This window comes from Mixophyes fleayi, chromosome 4 (genome assembly GCF_038048845.1).
Source record: "Mixophyes fleayi isolate aMixFle1 chromosome 4, aMixFle1.hap1, whole genome shotgun sequence".
Lineage (NCBI taxonomy): Eukaryota > Metazoa > Chordata > Amphibia > Anura > Limnodynastidae > Mixophyes > Mixophyes fleayi.
The window spans coordinates 129102853-129117571 of record NC_134405.1 but is presented as its reverse complement, the minus strand read 5'-3'; the positions used below and the strand labels follow the sequence as shown (position 1 = coordinate 129117571).

Below are 14719 nucleotides of genomic sequence, written 5' to 3'. Positions count from 1 at the left end.
GACAGGTATGTCCTGCTTCAACCTGTACTGCTTATAAAGGCAGAACTGCGTGTACCTAACAGTAGTGCACACGGTATTGCCTGTGTATTTGTCTAAAAGTTGTCTAAAATGTTACATCATAGATCCCCCACTGTCTTACTTGCCCTGGGCCCCCAAAACCTTAATCCAGCTCTGGGCCAGGTTGTCAGATTGACAGCTAGTGCTCTGCTTCTCCTCCTAGTACCACCCCTCATATTATTTGTTTTAGTTTAACCCTAAAACAAATAACCCTATTAGTATATAGCAAAAACAAGCCCTTTTGCTGGCAAAAACATCAGGTTTTTAAAGCAAACAGATTTTTTGCATTTTGATAAATTCCATTATAATCAGCCTCCAAACACTAAAACGGCCTCTTTTTATATTGATAAATATATTGTACCGAAAACCACCCTTTAAGGATGGGCCGCTACTTATGGGCCAGTGCTGTTTGCTTGCCCTCTGAGCTAAAGTCTGCCAGCCAGCCCCTGATGTTAGGGAATTTAGACTGTAAGCTCCAATGGGGCAGGGACTGATGTGCGTTCTCTGTACAGTGCTGCAAAATTAGTGGTGCTATATAAATAAATAAATGATGATGAATGGAAAGGTTTTGTAATGATTACACACATAAACAATAATAATACATTTGTTCTTTTTATTTTTTTTATATTCTGTTTACTCTTTATAATCTTTTCCAAGGGAAATGATGATGTGAATAAGGAATTGAAGACAGCCAGGGAAAACCTTGTATATTTCCGAAATCGTGTAAAAGTCCTGGATGCAGAGAAGAACCAGGCTGTAGAGGATCTCAGAAAACTTAGAGAGGTACAGCCAGAGGTCACACTCCTATAGCTGTGTCTTGCAATTAGGTGCTGATATGTAAATAGCAATGCCAAAACCAGACCTTCTAGATTAGTAACCATCAATGTGGCTTTCGCAAGCAGGGACCTCATTGTAATTTCCCTTCTGCACAATCAATCTTATATTCATTTAAATATTGCATCTTCCCTTAAACCAAATAGAAAAGACATAAACCTACTTTGTTAATCACATACTATCATCTGTACCAGCTGCATGGCAATATAAATGTCCAATATGGACACAAACAAAAAACACAGTTGTTGTCAGCATGTGTTCTTACTATTACAAATTTGTATGTATCTAGCAAAATGAAATGAAAGGGTTCTCAGTTTTGCAAGTCCTACACTAACATTTATGCTTCAAACACCAGTGAAATGCAAACTCGCCACTCAGGTAGTGAGGCTGACATGGAACAAAGGCCTGTTTTTTTAAACCACACCTTCTTTAAAACACATTGTCATTTAGACCGCATACTGGTTGATACCCTTGCACTCCCATTAAGTTAAGAGAGACTAATTTGTGACAAAACAAAGTTCACAGCTTTAGTTACACTTGGATTAGAATTTTGAATTGGTGGCAAAGAACAACACTGCAAGATGCCAGCCCCAGCCATAAACTTTGGGAGCACCCTGCTGTCTTCTGCGCATTAACCATGAAGATCTTACCTGCCCTTTTCTTGGCTTCAACAGGACCCCCACAAGGATGGTATTGTGTACTTCAGCTGAAATGTGCGGGGGAGTATCCCCTTGTCCACATTTGTGCCACTCATTGCTGCTGACTCCAGAGCTTTCACTCCTCAACTGTGACCCATCTGTAATAAAACATGTTTTAGCAAGTCATAACAAGTCATAACATTTTAACACAATCCTACAAATTGGGCGTGGTTTAATTCCGAAATCCAGAAATAGATCTAACCCTTCTGCTTCCCTGCTACCTAAATTACCACTATTAAGGGACAGTCCAACCCTGTACCACTTCTCTTTTTCCGACTAACCCATTCCCATTGTGTTCCTTCCCTTTATCCCACCCCTATCCTGTGCTCATTTCCTACTAAAACATGTTTATATTATATAGCAGGGAAAGGGGGTTGGGGAGTGAAGCATTTCTTTTTTCCCTTTAACTATTTAAACCCTCTGTCCTCCCCTTGCCCACCCTCACAAGAGAACAGAGCACCACATCGACCCAGCGAGCGTGTTGGGTCTATGTGGTCCTCTGTTCTCTTGTGCAGAAGGAATCATAGGACATTTGTACTGCTGCAGACACACAGGCAAGTGCAGATATGCATTGCAATTTTGTGTGATAAATGTTAGTGAAAGCAAGTTTTTATTGTGTTTCTTAGTATGTAATAAGCCAAATATCGCAAAAGAACCATTTCCATGACATTAGACAGAAAATTATCAAAATATGAAGGAACTGACTGCCTAGGGTTGAGGGAGATACTTTGTGTTTTTACAGGTTTAATACATCACAGTACACATTTCTGTTTTCAGGGTAGTCAGCAGAGTCTTAGTCAAATGAATGAAGCAAACCAGAGAGTAACAGATACACTCCAGACTCGTCAGAACCTGTACAATGAGCTTGCTGACCTTCAGCTGAATTTCAACAATATTAATATGGTATGGGTCCAGCAACAGGAACAGTTGTTTTCTGTATGTATGGTCATCTTTTATACTTTCTAACTTAGCAAAGATGTTGTTTCCACCAGGAGAAAGAACTTCTGTCCTCCAAAGTAATGAGGCTAGAGGAGAAGGTCTCAGATCTCACTCTCAGATTGAAGGTTGCTCAAACAGACAGAGAGCGTTTTTTGCAGGTAAATCTGTTGGTAGGTTGAGTACAAAGATGGTACCTTTTAGATTATAGATTAAAGTCCATTTCAAGTAACTTCAAACTCTGCCCTCCGCATAGGAAAAGCTTGAGCTTCATCGGCGTACACAGGAGCTATCTCTAGAACTGGAGAGAGCCCAGAGAGGTCGGGAGGGGTTTAATGACCAGGTGAGCGACCTTCATATCGAGCTAGTTGGGGCCAAAGCCCAGGCCAACAGACAAGACCAAGAAAAGGTGCAGATGAAGGAAGAACTACTGATGTTGAAGCAAGTAAGCACTGCAAAACACATCTCCAGATAAACTGAGCATAACTGCATTGTCTCCTATCCGATATCCGAACATAAGCTATATGATTTCCCCCTTTCAATCGTCTGTACTGGTGAAAAAAGTATTCCTCACATCCTACGTTACTTCACGCTTTATATCTGTGTGTGTGTCTGTGTGTGTATGTGTGTGTGTGTGTGTATATATATATATATATATATATATATATAAAACAGCACAATATCATAAATATCTCAGGATTTCAGGATACAATGAAATGTAATTTTTCTACGATAAATTCAAAAGATAACTCCACAAAATTAAAATAATAGTACTGTGTTGAGTTCAATGAGATAAAACTAATGGTCACATACATTCCATGCTCTGGCCGCCTGATCCGCAGGAGTTTCTCTCGTGGGCTCACCACCTTTCACACTCCTCTTCCTGCATGTTTCAAACGGAGACTGAAGGTTACAGGGGATGCTCATCAACACCCCCACAGTTTCTTTTAAATTGACCGAGTGATTAGAGGAAAGTCAAATGCAGGGTAGAGCTGTTAGACCCATGCACCTCAGAGAATCTGGTAAATTGAATATATATATACAGGACCTGATTCATTAAGGAAAGTAAAGCAAAAAAAGGTAAATGTTCTCTGGGACAAACCATGTTACAATGCAAGGGGTGCAAAGTAGTTATTATTTTGCACAAAAGTTAAATAGTGGCTGTTTTTTCATCTAGCACACAAACACTTGATAGCTTTATTATTACACTGAAATTTATAGTTGATTTAGGACATGCCCTATCCCAATGAGAAATCCGTCTCCACATTTTAAATTTACCTCCCCCTCCAGTCCGAAATGGTTTTGCCCAATTGCAAAGTTACTCCTTTTTTATGCTTTGCTCTCCTTAATGACTCAGGCCCATAGTGTGCAAAACTTTAGGCAGGTATGGAAAAATGCTGCAAAGTAAGAATGTTTTCAAAAATAGAGGTGTTAATAGTATTTCTATCTATTAAAAAAATGAATGAAAATTGAATGAACAGAAGAGAAATCTAAATGAAATCAATATTTGGTGTGACCACCCTTTGCCTTCAAAACAGCATCAATGCATCAATTCTTCTAGGTACACTTGCACACAGCTTTTGAAGGAACTCGGCAGGGAGGCTGTTCAAAACGTTTTGGAGAACTAACCTTAGATCTTCTGTGGATGTAGGTTTGCTCAAATCTTTCTGTCTCTTCATGTAATCCCACACACACTCGATGATGTTGAGATCAGGGCTCTATGGGGGCCATATAATCACTTACAGGACTCCTTGTTCTTCTTTACGATGAAGATAGTTCTTAATGACATTGGCTATATGTTTGGGGTCCTTGTCCTGCTGCAGAATAAAGTTGGAGCCAACCAGACGCCTCCGTGATGGTATTGCATGATGGATAAGTACCTGCCTTTTTTCTCAGCATTGAGGACAAATCCCCAACTCCATTTGCTGAAATGCAGCCCCAAACTTGCAAGGAACATCCACAGTAGGGTGAACGCCGCAGTTGGGAGGAGAGCGCCAGCAGCACTTACAGCCACCCCCTCCAACATTTGGTGCTCCTGGTGCAAGGGTCACTTGGTCACTTAAAGCAGTGACCAAAGACCCAGCTGCTGTACCAGGATAGATCAGGAGTCACCTGCTCCAGTCTCCCCCTGCAGGGCTGAGCCGAAGTTGCCAGATGTCCCTGCCTGCATCTGTCTCAACGCTGCATCAAATCAAAGGAGATAGTCAGCGTTGGACTACAGGTAGCAGGGGCATACTGACTGGTAGGGGGCTGTGTAAGGCGCAGCTCCCGTAAGTCATAGAATAACAAGACACCATTTTGGAAAGCTGGACATAGAGGAGGAGGTACCTCCCTCCTTCCCAGGCTTTGTTTCTCTCAGTTATATAGTTATCAGTGGTCCTGAAATAGGACTGTAAAGTATTGTGTGTGTAAACTGCTAGATCATTTTCTTTACTACACTGTGTTTCGGGTGTCTCTCCTTTCTCTCTCTGTGATTATATTATGTCAGAAAGAGGGATACGTTCCAAATCCAAGTCCACTGGAACCGGTTCAGCCACATACTTTGCTTGTTTCAGATGTCAAACTAAACTGCTTTTTAGAAGGTCAGACCTTATGACATGATGGAACCAGCCTAATCTAGAGAGCTGGCGAGGTTAGACAAGCCACTTCATGGCCTGGGACAGTAGGTGGTTGATAATCTTCCTAATCCTTCCCTGAAAACTCAGTCTACGGGCGTCTCTCCCCTGCGAAAGGCGTCTCAGTGAGCCCCTGATGCAGCAGCAACGTCACTTGAACCCCACTGGATGTTGAATCTGGAATAGTATGTCCAGGAATTAGTTAGAGTTTCTTCCTCCCTAGAAAGGATGTTGGAGTCCCCTTCCTCTGGTAGGCAGCATGTGCACCACATACAGACCCAGACCAAGGAGCTGCTAGAGTCTGATAGAGACCCCTCCATTCAGGAGGAGGGTGAACTCTTAGAAGCCTTGGATACTGAAGACCTATCAGCCACAGAGGATGGTTCCACTAGCAGGCAGGGAGTGATATATCTTATCCTAGCGAGAAGACAGGCGTTAAACATTAACGGAGTAGAACAGATGATCTCTCAGGTTTCTCTGTTTAAACAGAAAAATAAATAGTAAATTTAATTTACATCTTCTCCGCAATTGTCTGACATTTGGGTGGGGAGGCCAATTTGAAACTAGATAGTCGATACTTGATGCCTAGACGGTTTCGCCTCTATTACTCTTTTCCAGATTCGAATGTGGTGTCATGGGAAACTGTGGATGCTCCCATTGCACATTTAAATACATCCACTATCATTCCACTTTATAGTGCTGCTAACTTAAGAGACAGCAAAGATAGGAAATGCAAATCCATTTATTTGGTTTCGGGTGCCTCCTTCCACTTTGTAGCCGTAGAATGTGTAATAAAAGCAGAGGAAAAATAGTCCATTTCTCTCAGAAGTGGCATTCAATCTGGTGTGCCTAGAGCTGAATTGTCACCCTTGGCAGACCACATTTCAGGAGCAGCTGAATTTTTGGGAGATATGGTTCTTGGCGCAGGTCAGGGACTGTCCCGGACTTCTTTGGTTGTGGTGGCTAGGCTCATGCTTTTGCTTAGATATTGGGAGGCAGATACTGGATCCAGGAAAGCCCTAGAGTCATTGCTGTATGATGGTTCATTACTGTTTGGTACGGCCTTAGAAATATTAATCTCTCAGGCCACTGGGGGAAAAATAGGATTTTTGTACTCACCATAAAATCCCTTTCTCGTAGTCCATTGGGGGACACTGCGAAACATAGGGGTAAAGTTGATGGTCCCAGGAGTCAGGCACTTAAACAGTTAAATCTGTGAGTGTAGCTCCACCCCTGTTATGCCCCTCACACAGGAAGAGAACTCAGTTTATGTCTAACAAAGCCCAAAGTAAGTCAACCAACACAACATAACATAGTTAACCCGTAAAACTTACAAGTAAGGGTGGGCGCACAGTGTCCCCCAATGGACTACAAGAAAGGGATTTTACGGTGAGTTCAACAATCCTATAATAATTCATCTGCAGGGGAATGTGTTATGGCTACCAGTGCGGCATAAACTCATAGAACAGGTAGAAGAGGTCTTCACCTTTAGCAGCTGCCTTTCCCGTAGAGACTGGTTATGCTCACAGGTACTCGGATGCCCCCAGGTTTTATGCTCAGAGTAGTATGAGTTTATGCTAACACGGCAGCACACAGGTACAGGAGGTAGCACACGGAATAGCAGCAGGCCAGAGATCAGCTGACTGGACAGAGCACCAGAGAGAATGTCAGGTACAGGCAGAAGGGTCAAGGTCACAGGCACAGGTTCAGGATCCAGGGACAGGCGATAGGTCAGGGTCACTAGCAGAGGTTCAGAATCCGGGTAAAGGCAATAGATCAGGGTCAGAAGCACAGGTTTAGAATCCAGGAACAGGCAAAGGTCATACACAGGTAATCAATAACAGGCTTCAATACCAAAGACAGGAACAGGAGCAGGCAGCAGTACTGGAACAGAACACTATAACCGGCAGTAAGGCACACTGCCTTAAGTAGTACTAAGAGCCAATCAGGACAGAGGAGGACAGGGCTGACAATCAGCCTCAGGAGACAGCTAATTAATTACTAGCTAGAACTGGAATAGGTAATAACATAACCAGGAAGCATGTATAAAAATATAAATGAACCAGTTTAAATCATATGAGAGCTCCCCCTGGAGTTGGAGGATGTCCCTACATTTTCCTACATCTATGCCACAAGGATAATAACAGTGCATAGAAACTAAAGCATGCGCCCAGCTGCTAGTTCACGCCAGGATGCGGCGTACTGCCGCGGCTCGTGACAGAACCATCCCAGATTCCTTTAGCTAACTGCTCCGTCCAAGATTAAATGGCCTTATATACCCAGGCTATAGACATACCAGGTCTGAAAATAGCGGCTTCATATTCCGAACGGCGCAAAAAACTCTAATTTCTTGTCCGTGGCATCTTTAAATGAAGCTCCCTCTTGCACTCGCAAGGTAGTGGTTCTGGTCAAGCTGGCTATGGGTGGGGTCTACTCTTGGGAGAGTCTCCCACTTTTCAGAGTCTTCTACCGGTAGAGAATAAAAGGCTCTAAATTTTCCTGGCATGTGAAAACGGTGGTCAGTTTTGTTCCATGCCTCCGCAATCATGTCCATTAATTGAGGAGAAGAAGGAAAGGCAATAAGCTGTTTCATCTGTCTTTTAAAAAGCGATAAACCAGCAGCATGTGAAACCTCTGGGTTGGCACGTTTGTCTAACTCCCAGTACAAAATCCTCAATTCCGTGTACCGTGGATGTGTCATCCAAAATAAGACCTGTTCTGTTGTATGTTCTGTTGAATGTGGCTTTGCCCTCTTTTGAGGCTTTGTAAGTTAAATAACTGTGAGTCCGTTCAAGGGGGGCATAGAGGGGGAGGGTAGAGGGCTACACAAGACTGTTTAGTGCTTTACTCCACACAGCGCCCTCTATACCCCATGGTGAGCAGTCTACCCCCAACTGTGTTAAGAAAATCAGATTTTACGGTAAGTACAAAAATCTAATTTTTAGTTTTGGAAGAAGTTATCCTTTAAGCCATAGCATAATGTTCACTAGTTGCCATGAAATTATTAAGGATTTACAGTAAGGAGATGTTATATAGTCTTTGTTTCTTATTACATAAAATACTTGATATTATATTCGCAGAAAGGTATTTCTTTTCCTTTTTAAGAAGGATTTCTCCCATAATTAATTGTAGCAGTATATTCTGAACAGGTGAATGAGAAGCTAACAACAGAGTTAGGACAAACACAGCAAAGTCTCCAGAGTGCCCTAGAGGAGTTACACCAGACCCAGGCAGAGCACAAGATCTCCAGCAACCTTGCAGCTGCCCTGGAGGCTGAACGCAAACAACTCCTAGAAGAAAAGCAAATGCTGATGGCCGCCATGGAGAATGATGAGGAGAGCAGCAGTGTCCAGGAGCTCAGGTGACATGGGGCAATCGCAGGCAGAAAGAGATATGAAAATGCATGACACCTAGAAATTATTATAAACTACAGAGGGACAAGTTATACTACTCCTATCACCATTTTAAAAATTAAACATTTATACTTAATTAATACACTTAAGCTCAGGAAACAGTTAAAACTGTAGAAGAAGACACTGTAGCACTAGCAGAACCTGAAATGTTAGTCATAGTCCAAAAAATCTAACAAATGATTTTGTTGTAACTGTTGACAGATAATTACAGATAGCTATGATGATTTGTATTGCAGAATGCACTGTAGTAGTAATAATAATAATAATAATAACAATAAATATTTAAACGCACACATTAAATTTGCATATTATGTATATAGAGACGTAGGTTTAAAGCATATTTCTTAGATATTTTACATTTTATTGTTGTAATAAATGCCTCTTTATGATGGAATTATCTTTGAAGCTTTTCTTCCTTGCTCTCAATGCCTTGTCACTTTAGTTAAGTGTTGTCTATAGTTTAACCTGAGACTGGTTAGTTAAAAGCCTGGAGTAGAACTGACCTATATGAAATTCAAAGCTGTTGTAGACATGCAGTGGATCAGCACATACAGCAATTCCAGTACCGCCCTATATTTAATAGCATAGGTCACACAAATAACAATGTCCTTTAAACCTCAGACAAGCTTGTGTTAGTTTACAACTGATTACAACAGTTGTTGTCTGTGACTTGCAGAGCTTCGCAGACACACCTACAGGATGAAAGAGACAAACTACGTGCCCATTGTCATGACCTGGAGGTAGCTCTGGACCAAGCACATGAGCAATTAGGCTCTCAAATCCAAGAGCAACAGCAGGTCACACTGTACTGGAAGGAAAGATGGCAGCAGATAGCTGTCAGTTTGAAGAATACAGAGGAGGTGCTGGAGCAGGAAAGAGCTCAGTGTCAGAAAGCTGATGATAAGGTATAAAAACATGATTCAGGACAAGTTATAGCCTTGTTCTGAAATTTATTTTAATTAATTATTTTGAATACTTCAAAATATGGAACTAAAACAATAAAATTGCTAAGCATTATGGCATTAAACTTTTTATTTGGGCAATTTCTTATATCCATATTGTAGTAAGTCTAAAGATGTTTAACTGAAAAATCCCAATTTTACTTATGTCAAATATGGGAGGAATCATCTGTCTCCTTTTAATTTTACGTCATGGAAGGACCTTAGGTAGGAAAGGAGATCAAGGATGACTATGCAAGCAATTGAGCAGAATTTGCAAGCATGGACTCCAAGAAAATTATAACATCTATTCCAGTATCCTTAGAATACTTACTAATATATGTCACCTATCATGTGCAAAGAATATCAATCAAACAGTTATAAGTAGAAAATATCACATAACACAATAGGTGGAATTTATGAAACTAAAATGAAGAAAAATAGATTCAAATTGGAGCTATTTGAGAATTTCATTAGTAATGCCACTTCTTCCACTTTCATGAAGGTCTCCCAATGGGTCTTGTGATCTGCGATATGTAGGAAAAGGCATGGCTGGGAGAGTCATTATGAACAACCTTAAATCACAATGTTTCCTTCTAACATATATAATTCACTCTGCCCTTTCCCTAGAATACAGAGTTACAGCAGCATTGGGAAATGCTTCAGACATACAACGAGGAGCTGTCAGAACTCAGAGCGGCTGTGAGCAGGTTGGTTATAGATGATGACATACAGAATAAGGCTAGGTACACACTGAAGAATTTTCTGACCGACGTGTTATTTACAATGACTTTCCCTTCCACCGAAGGTCCGATCACGCGGACGATTAATGCGTACACACTAGTCATGTGACAATTAACGAAAGACTGACCGTCCAGGAAGCGACTTTTAACCGCCATATTGTCGTGTGCTAAGATTAGAAATTTGTACACACTTAAACGACTATGTAAAAATAGCCCCAAGAAATTTAAATAATAGACATATGCTATGCGCATTAATGCAATAGACACCTCCTATTGCTTTACTGCCAGAAGCACCTAATTACAAAATGAGTGGCGTGTGGACACCACACCACGTGGGACTGGTACAGGCATCAGACATTAACACAAACACCCCCCAAAGGAGTCGCAGCTCGAGGAAGTATCGGCAGTTGGTCGTGGATCGATCGGAAAATACTACACACTACATGATCGTTAGGTGGATTGGTTGGAAAATATTAAACAGTGCAACCAACCAAATGAGCCGACAATTGACACTTTGGCACGACTTTCGACCATCGTGTCACTATACACACTAATCCAACTTTCGATCGAACGATCGTATGTCAACTGATTTGCCCTATTATTGGACAAAAACACTTCAGTGTGTACCTAACCTAAGGCTGTCTACACACGTACCAGTATCACCAAACTGGCCTGATTTACCTTAATCTGAGCAGCCAATAGCAGGTGCACTGATAAATGTGCTGAGTTGCATAGAGAATAAGGTGAAGTCTCATGCTGTCATACTCATCAGGCTCAGGTTTGTAGTTACAATGAGTTGCACTAAATTAACTGCTGGCTGCTGTTGGTCCAAGCAGAATAAGAGCCCGGCCATGCATAGCTTGTGGTATAATGATCAAAGGTTTGCTTATATCGCAAATGTTGTGTTAATATACTTTCATCATAGACATCATATTCTTCCCTGTCCTGTGCTACTATTTACTGCTTAGTTCTACCATTGAAAGGAGAAGGTGCACATTTTAATCCAAGACCCTAAAAGCTTTTCATACTTTACTGGTGTTATTACCATATACATATTGGTTGTGTCTGAAAAAGATAAATGGTATCCATGGCAACAAATAATTATCTATCAAGACTCATGTATGGTAAGAGTTCAAAGGAATGGAAATATTTTTAATCTAGTATGTACCAACATTAGTGTACTATGACCAAGGTTTACCATATTCTTATTTCGTTTCCAGTCATTTTGTTTGGTAAACAAGGATGTAAGTACCATAGGTGCATGGGGTGCAGCTGCTATGAAGCCCACAGATGAGGGGGTTGACTTCCCTGTACACGGGGACCCTTACCAAATATTTGCTATGGTGCCCACAAATACTTGACATATTCCATGTAAAACCTTTCCCACTACCTACCTTTTTATGACTATTAAATTCATTCAGGGTTGATATTTCTGAGGTGGGTCATGTAAAGGTTACAAAGTGACCCCACTTTACAAAAATGATCAAAATATAATTTAAAATCACTGTTTTATTGGCAATTATTGATGAAGTGAACATGTACCATTTATGTTAGAAATTCACACCTGGGTACATTATATTGAAATTGTTTTGTTTTTTTTCAGATTAAACAAAGAGAACAACCAGTTAACACAGCAAAAAAAAGAACTGGAACAGAAACAGCATCTACAGCACAGTCACAACTCCTTGGTAAGGGCACAAGATAAGTACTGTACGTCACACTCAAGAGAGAGAGCATGTTCTTATATTTCAGTTATCATATAGCACCAGCAGACCATGTTTTCAGGATTTTCCTCTGACCCAAGCTTCAGATTAATTCACCTGTCTAAATCTACACTTATCAATAAGAAAAGTTGACACCAGAGACACTCAGGAACAAAAAGAGCCACTGGTAAACAGAGAGTGAAACAACATACTTATTACTTCATTTCAAGTTTTGGATGGCGTTCTGGCAATATACTTTATATTTCTTAGTCTATCCAAGCAAATGTAATTTTTTTTTTTAGGAACAGATACAGGTATCTATGTTAGCATATTGGAATAAATGTATTTTTATTACATAAATGTACTTATCAGTGTTCGATGTGGTGGTGGTTGTATGCCATACTGCCACTTCTTCTACTGTGTTCATTGTAATACGATCAAATTCACTTATAGTCCCATTGCATTTTTTGTCACACACTTTTAAATTTCCTCTTCTACCACTTTTTAGATTGCACAAATAACTGATGTCCCCCCCCCCCCCCGATCCACTTATTGTGTTGCTGAGCAAACTTATGAATTCTTTTTGCAAATCCATAGATAGACTTGTTAGCCATATTTGCAATACAGCCAAATTTAAAATAGCCAAGGACTGGAAGAAACCAGTAGAACCTGTAAATAATAAAGATTTTAACATAATTCGGTATCTAGCATCTATGGAATATATCTCCAGCTTACATAATGGCACTTTCTGTGTCAAGATCAAGGAAAATACATATAAGCTGTTGACTCCCAACTTCCAGGTGGTCATCAATAAAGTCTGGAACACAATCTGAATGTATTAGTAACCATTCATCCAATGGGTAACTCTATAAGGCCGGTTTACTCAGGTGCTTTCATTGATGCATTGCATTTTTGTACAAAGCTGTATTGATGTCTGGCTCTCCCCAGTACTTGAACCCCCTCCTCTTTTCCTTGACATCCATCTGACACACCCTCATGCGCCTTTAAATCATCGATCCCCCTATAGTAAATCATCTGGTTGACGGAACTTCTGGGCCTGTTCATGGTCTATTCTATACTTGTTGCACATGGCATTTGACACTGGTTTCTATGATTATGAAGTTTGTCTTTGCTTGTCATGTGTTTTCATGGCGATGTCAACCTTGAAATAAATAAACATTTTCTGAAAGGTTTCATAGAACTTGGAGACGCTAGTATTCTTTCAATACTGCAAATTTACTAGGGAACTTTTAAATAAAATAATAGAAGAAATAATATGGATGTGATCTCTGCACCTGCACACATAGTTCATCTTATCACTCTGTATCCATCACTTTTTCTCTCTTCTCTCACACTCACAGTCCCTCTTATGTTGTCATATAAAACTTAAAATCCCAGCAGATCTATTTGCCTAATTTTTATATATTGGACTCTCCCTCTGTTTACTGTCTACCTCTGCTAAGTATATATACCCACAATATTTTTAAAGTTCTCTCGGGCTGGCCCAGTGAACTTTTTGTGTTAAAGTGTAACTAAGCATCTGTTAAATAGGTGTACAAACAGAGTCACACAGATACATAAATACATAAGTACTTTTTCCGAGAACTGTGCCATTAATTGATAGAGGTAGTGGCACTACTAATACTCTTATTATGAATCTGTTTCCACAGCAGGAGAGCTCAGATGAAATGACTACACAAGTGACGGACATATATGCAGAGCTTCAGCAGGCTCAGTGAGTTACTTCCTTACACTCTCTATTCACCACAGTGTCAGTCTCCTACAGCACAATGCCAAGAATGAATTATGTGGGTTTAAATCTACAGGGTTTCTCACTATCTTCATAAACTCATTGTGGGATTTGGGTATTGTGCAATTTTTTCGCTTTCTCATACGTATAACATTTTTATTTTTGCTTCAGTTAATATTTAGTACTTGTAAAACACCAATTTTCATGTAGCACCGTACAGCAGACGAGGTAAACAGACACCACATACAAAAGTTAAAGACTGTTTGCAAGAGCTTCCAATTTAAAAATAAAGAGATTACCCAGAATCTTCTCACCCTTTGTTTGGCCTTATGGAATAACTCTCCTTATCCTATCATTCCTAAATATTATGCTTCCACATACACTACAATGAGTCCGCTATCACAACATGTGTGGTATCAAAATCATTCAGATAATTATCAGACATGATGGTAAATGGGGTCTGAAGATGATTGCAGATAACAGCGATTGGTTTATGTGTTTGGCCATCTTCCAACCACACTAACATGCCCTGGTGATGCCAGAGGAGAGCCAACTGCTCAAACGGAGCTCTGAGTTGTTGCATCTCGTCCAATTTGGTCACTTACTTTGGGATTTTAATGTGTGTGGCCAGATTTTCTTTATGAACTACTATTCCAAGCCAGAGCCTCTTCCCGCACAAAGTGACTTAAATTATTTTGTGATCCCCTCCCATACAATATATATTCACAATGGTTGTATTCTCTATTTCTCCTGAGAGTCGCTGACTATGTCTATTAGATGTAATAAAGCGTTACACTTTCCAAGCACACATTTGTCTATTATTATGCTTTGCTAATGTAACAGCTTTGTACTGTGTGTGCTTTTTGTACACAGTAATGGTGTTAATATGAAGATTGCTAGCATTTACTAGCAGAATAAAAAATATGGTTCCATAGCTAAATGGAGAAAAAAATTCAAATTGAATACAAAAATTCCCACATTATAATAAAATGTGGTCATGAAATCAATTGTAGGGGATTACCCATTATTTGC

General features: G+C 40.3%; 1 protein-coding gene across 1 annotated transcript in view; it reads left to right on the top strand.

Moving 5' to 3' along the window:
• LOC142152032 (uncharacterized) overlaps positions 1-14719 on the top strand; it is a 62975-nt gene that overhangs the window by 12404 nt on the left and 35852 nt on the right. The window contains exons 6-14 of the mRNA XM_075208233.1: positions 715-840; positions 2367-2492; positions 2582-2686; positions 2782-2970; positions 8290-8501; positions 9230-9458; positions 10122-10201; positions 11838-11922; positions 13608-13672. Coding sequence (XP_075064334.1) covers positions 715-840; positions 2367-2492; positions 2582-2686; positions 2782-2970; positions 8290-8501; positions 9230-9458; positions 10122-10201; positions 11838-11922; positions 13608-13672 — 1217 coding nt within the window. The remainder of the gene's footprint in view (positions 1-714; positions 841-2366; positions 2493-2581; positions 2687-2781; positions 2971-8289; positions 8502-9229; positions 9459-10121; positions 10202-11837; positions 11923-13607; positions 13673-14719) is intronic.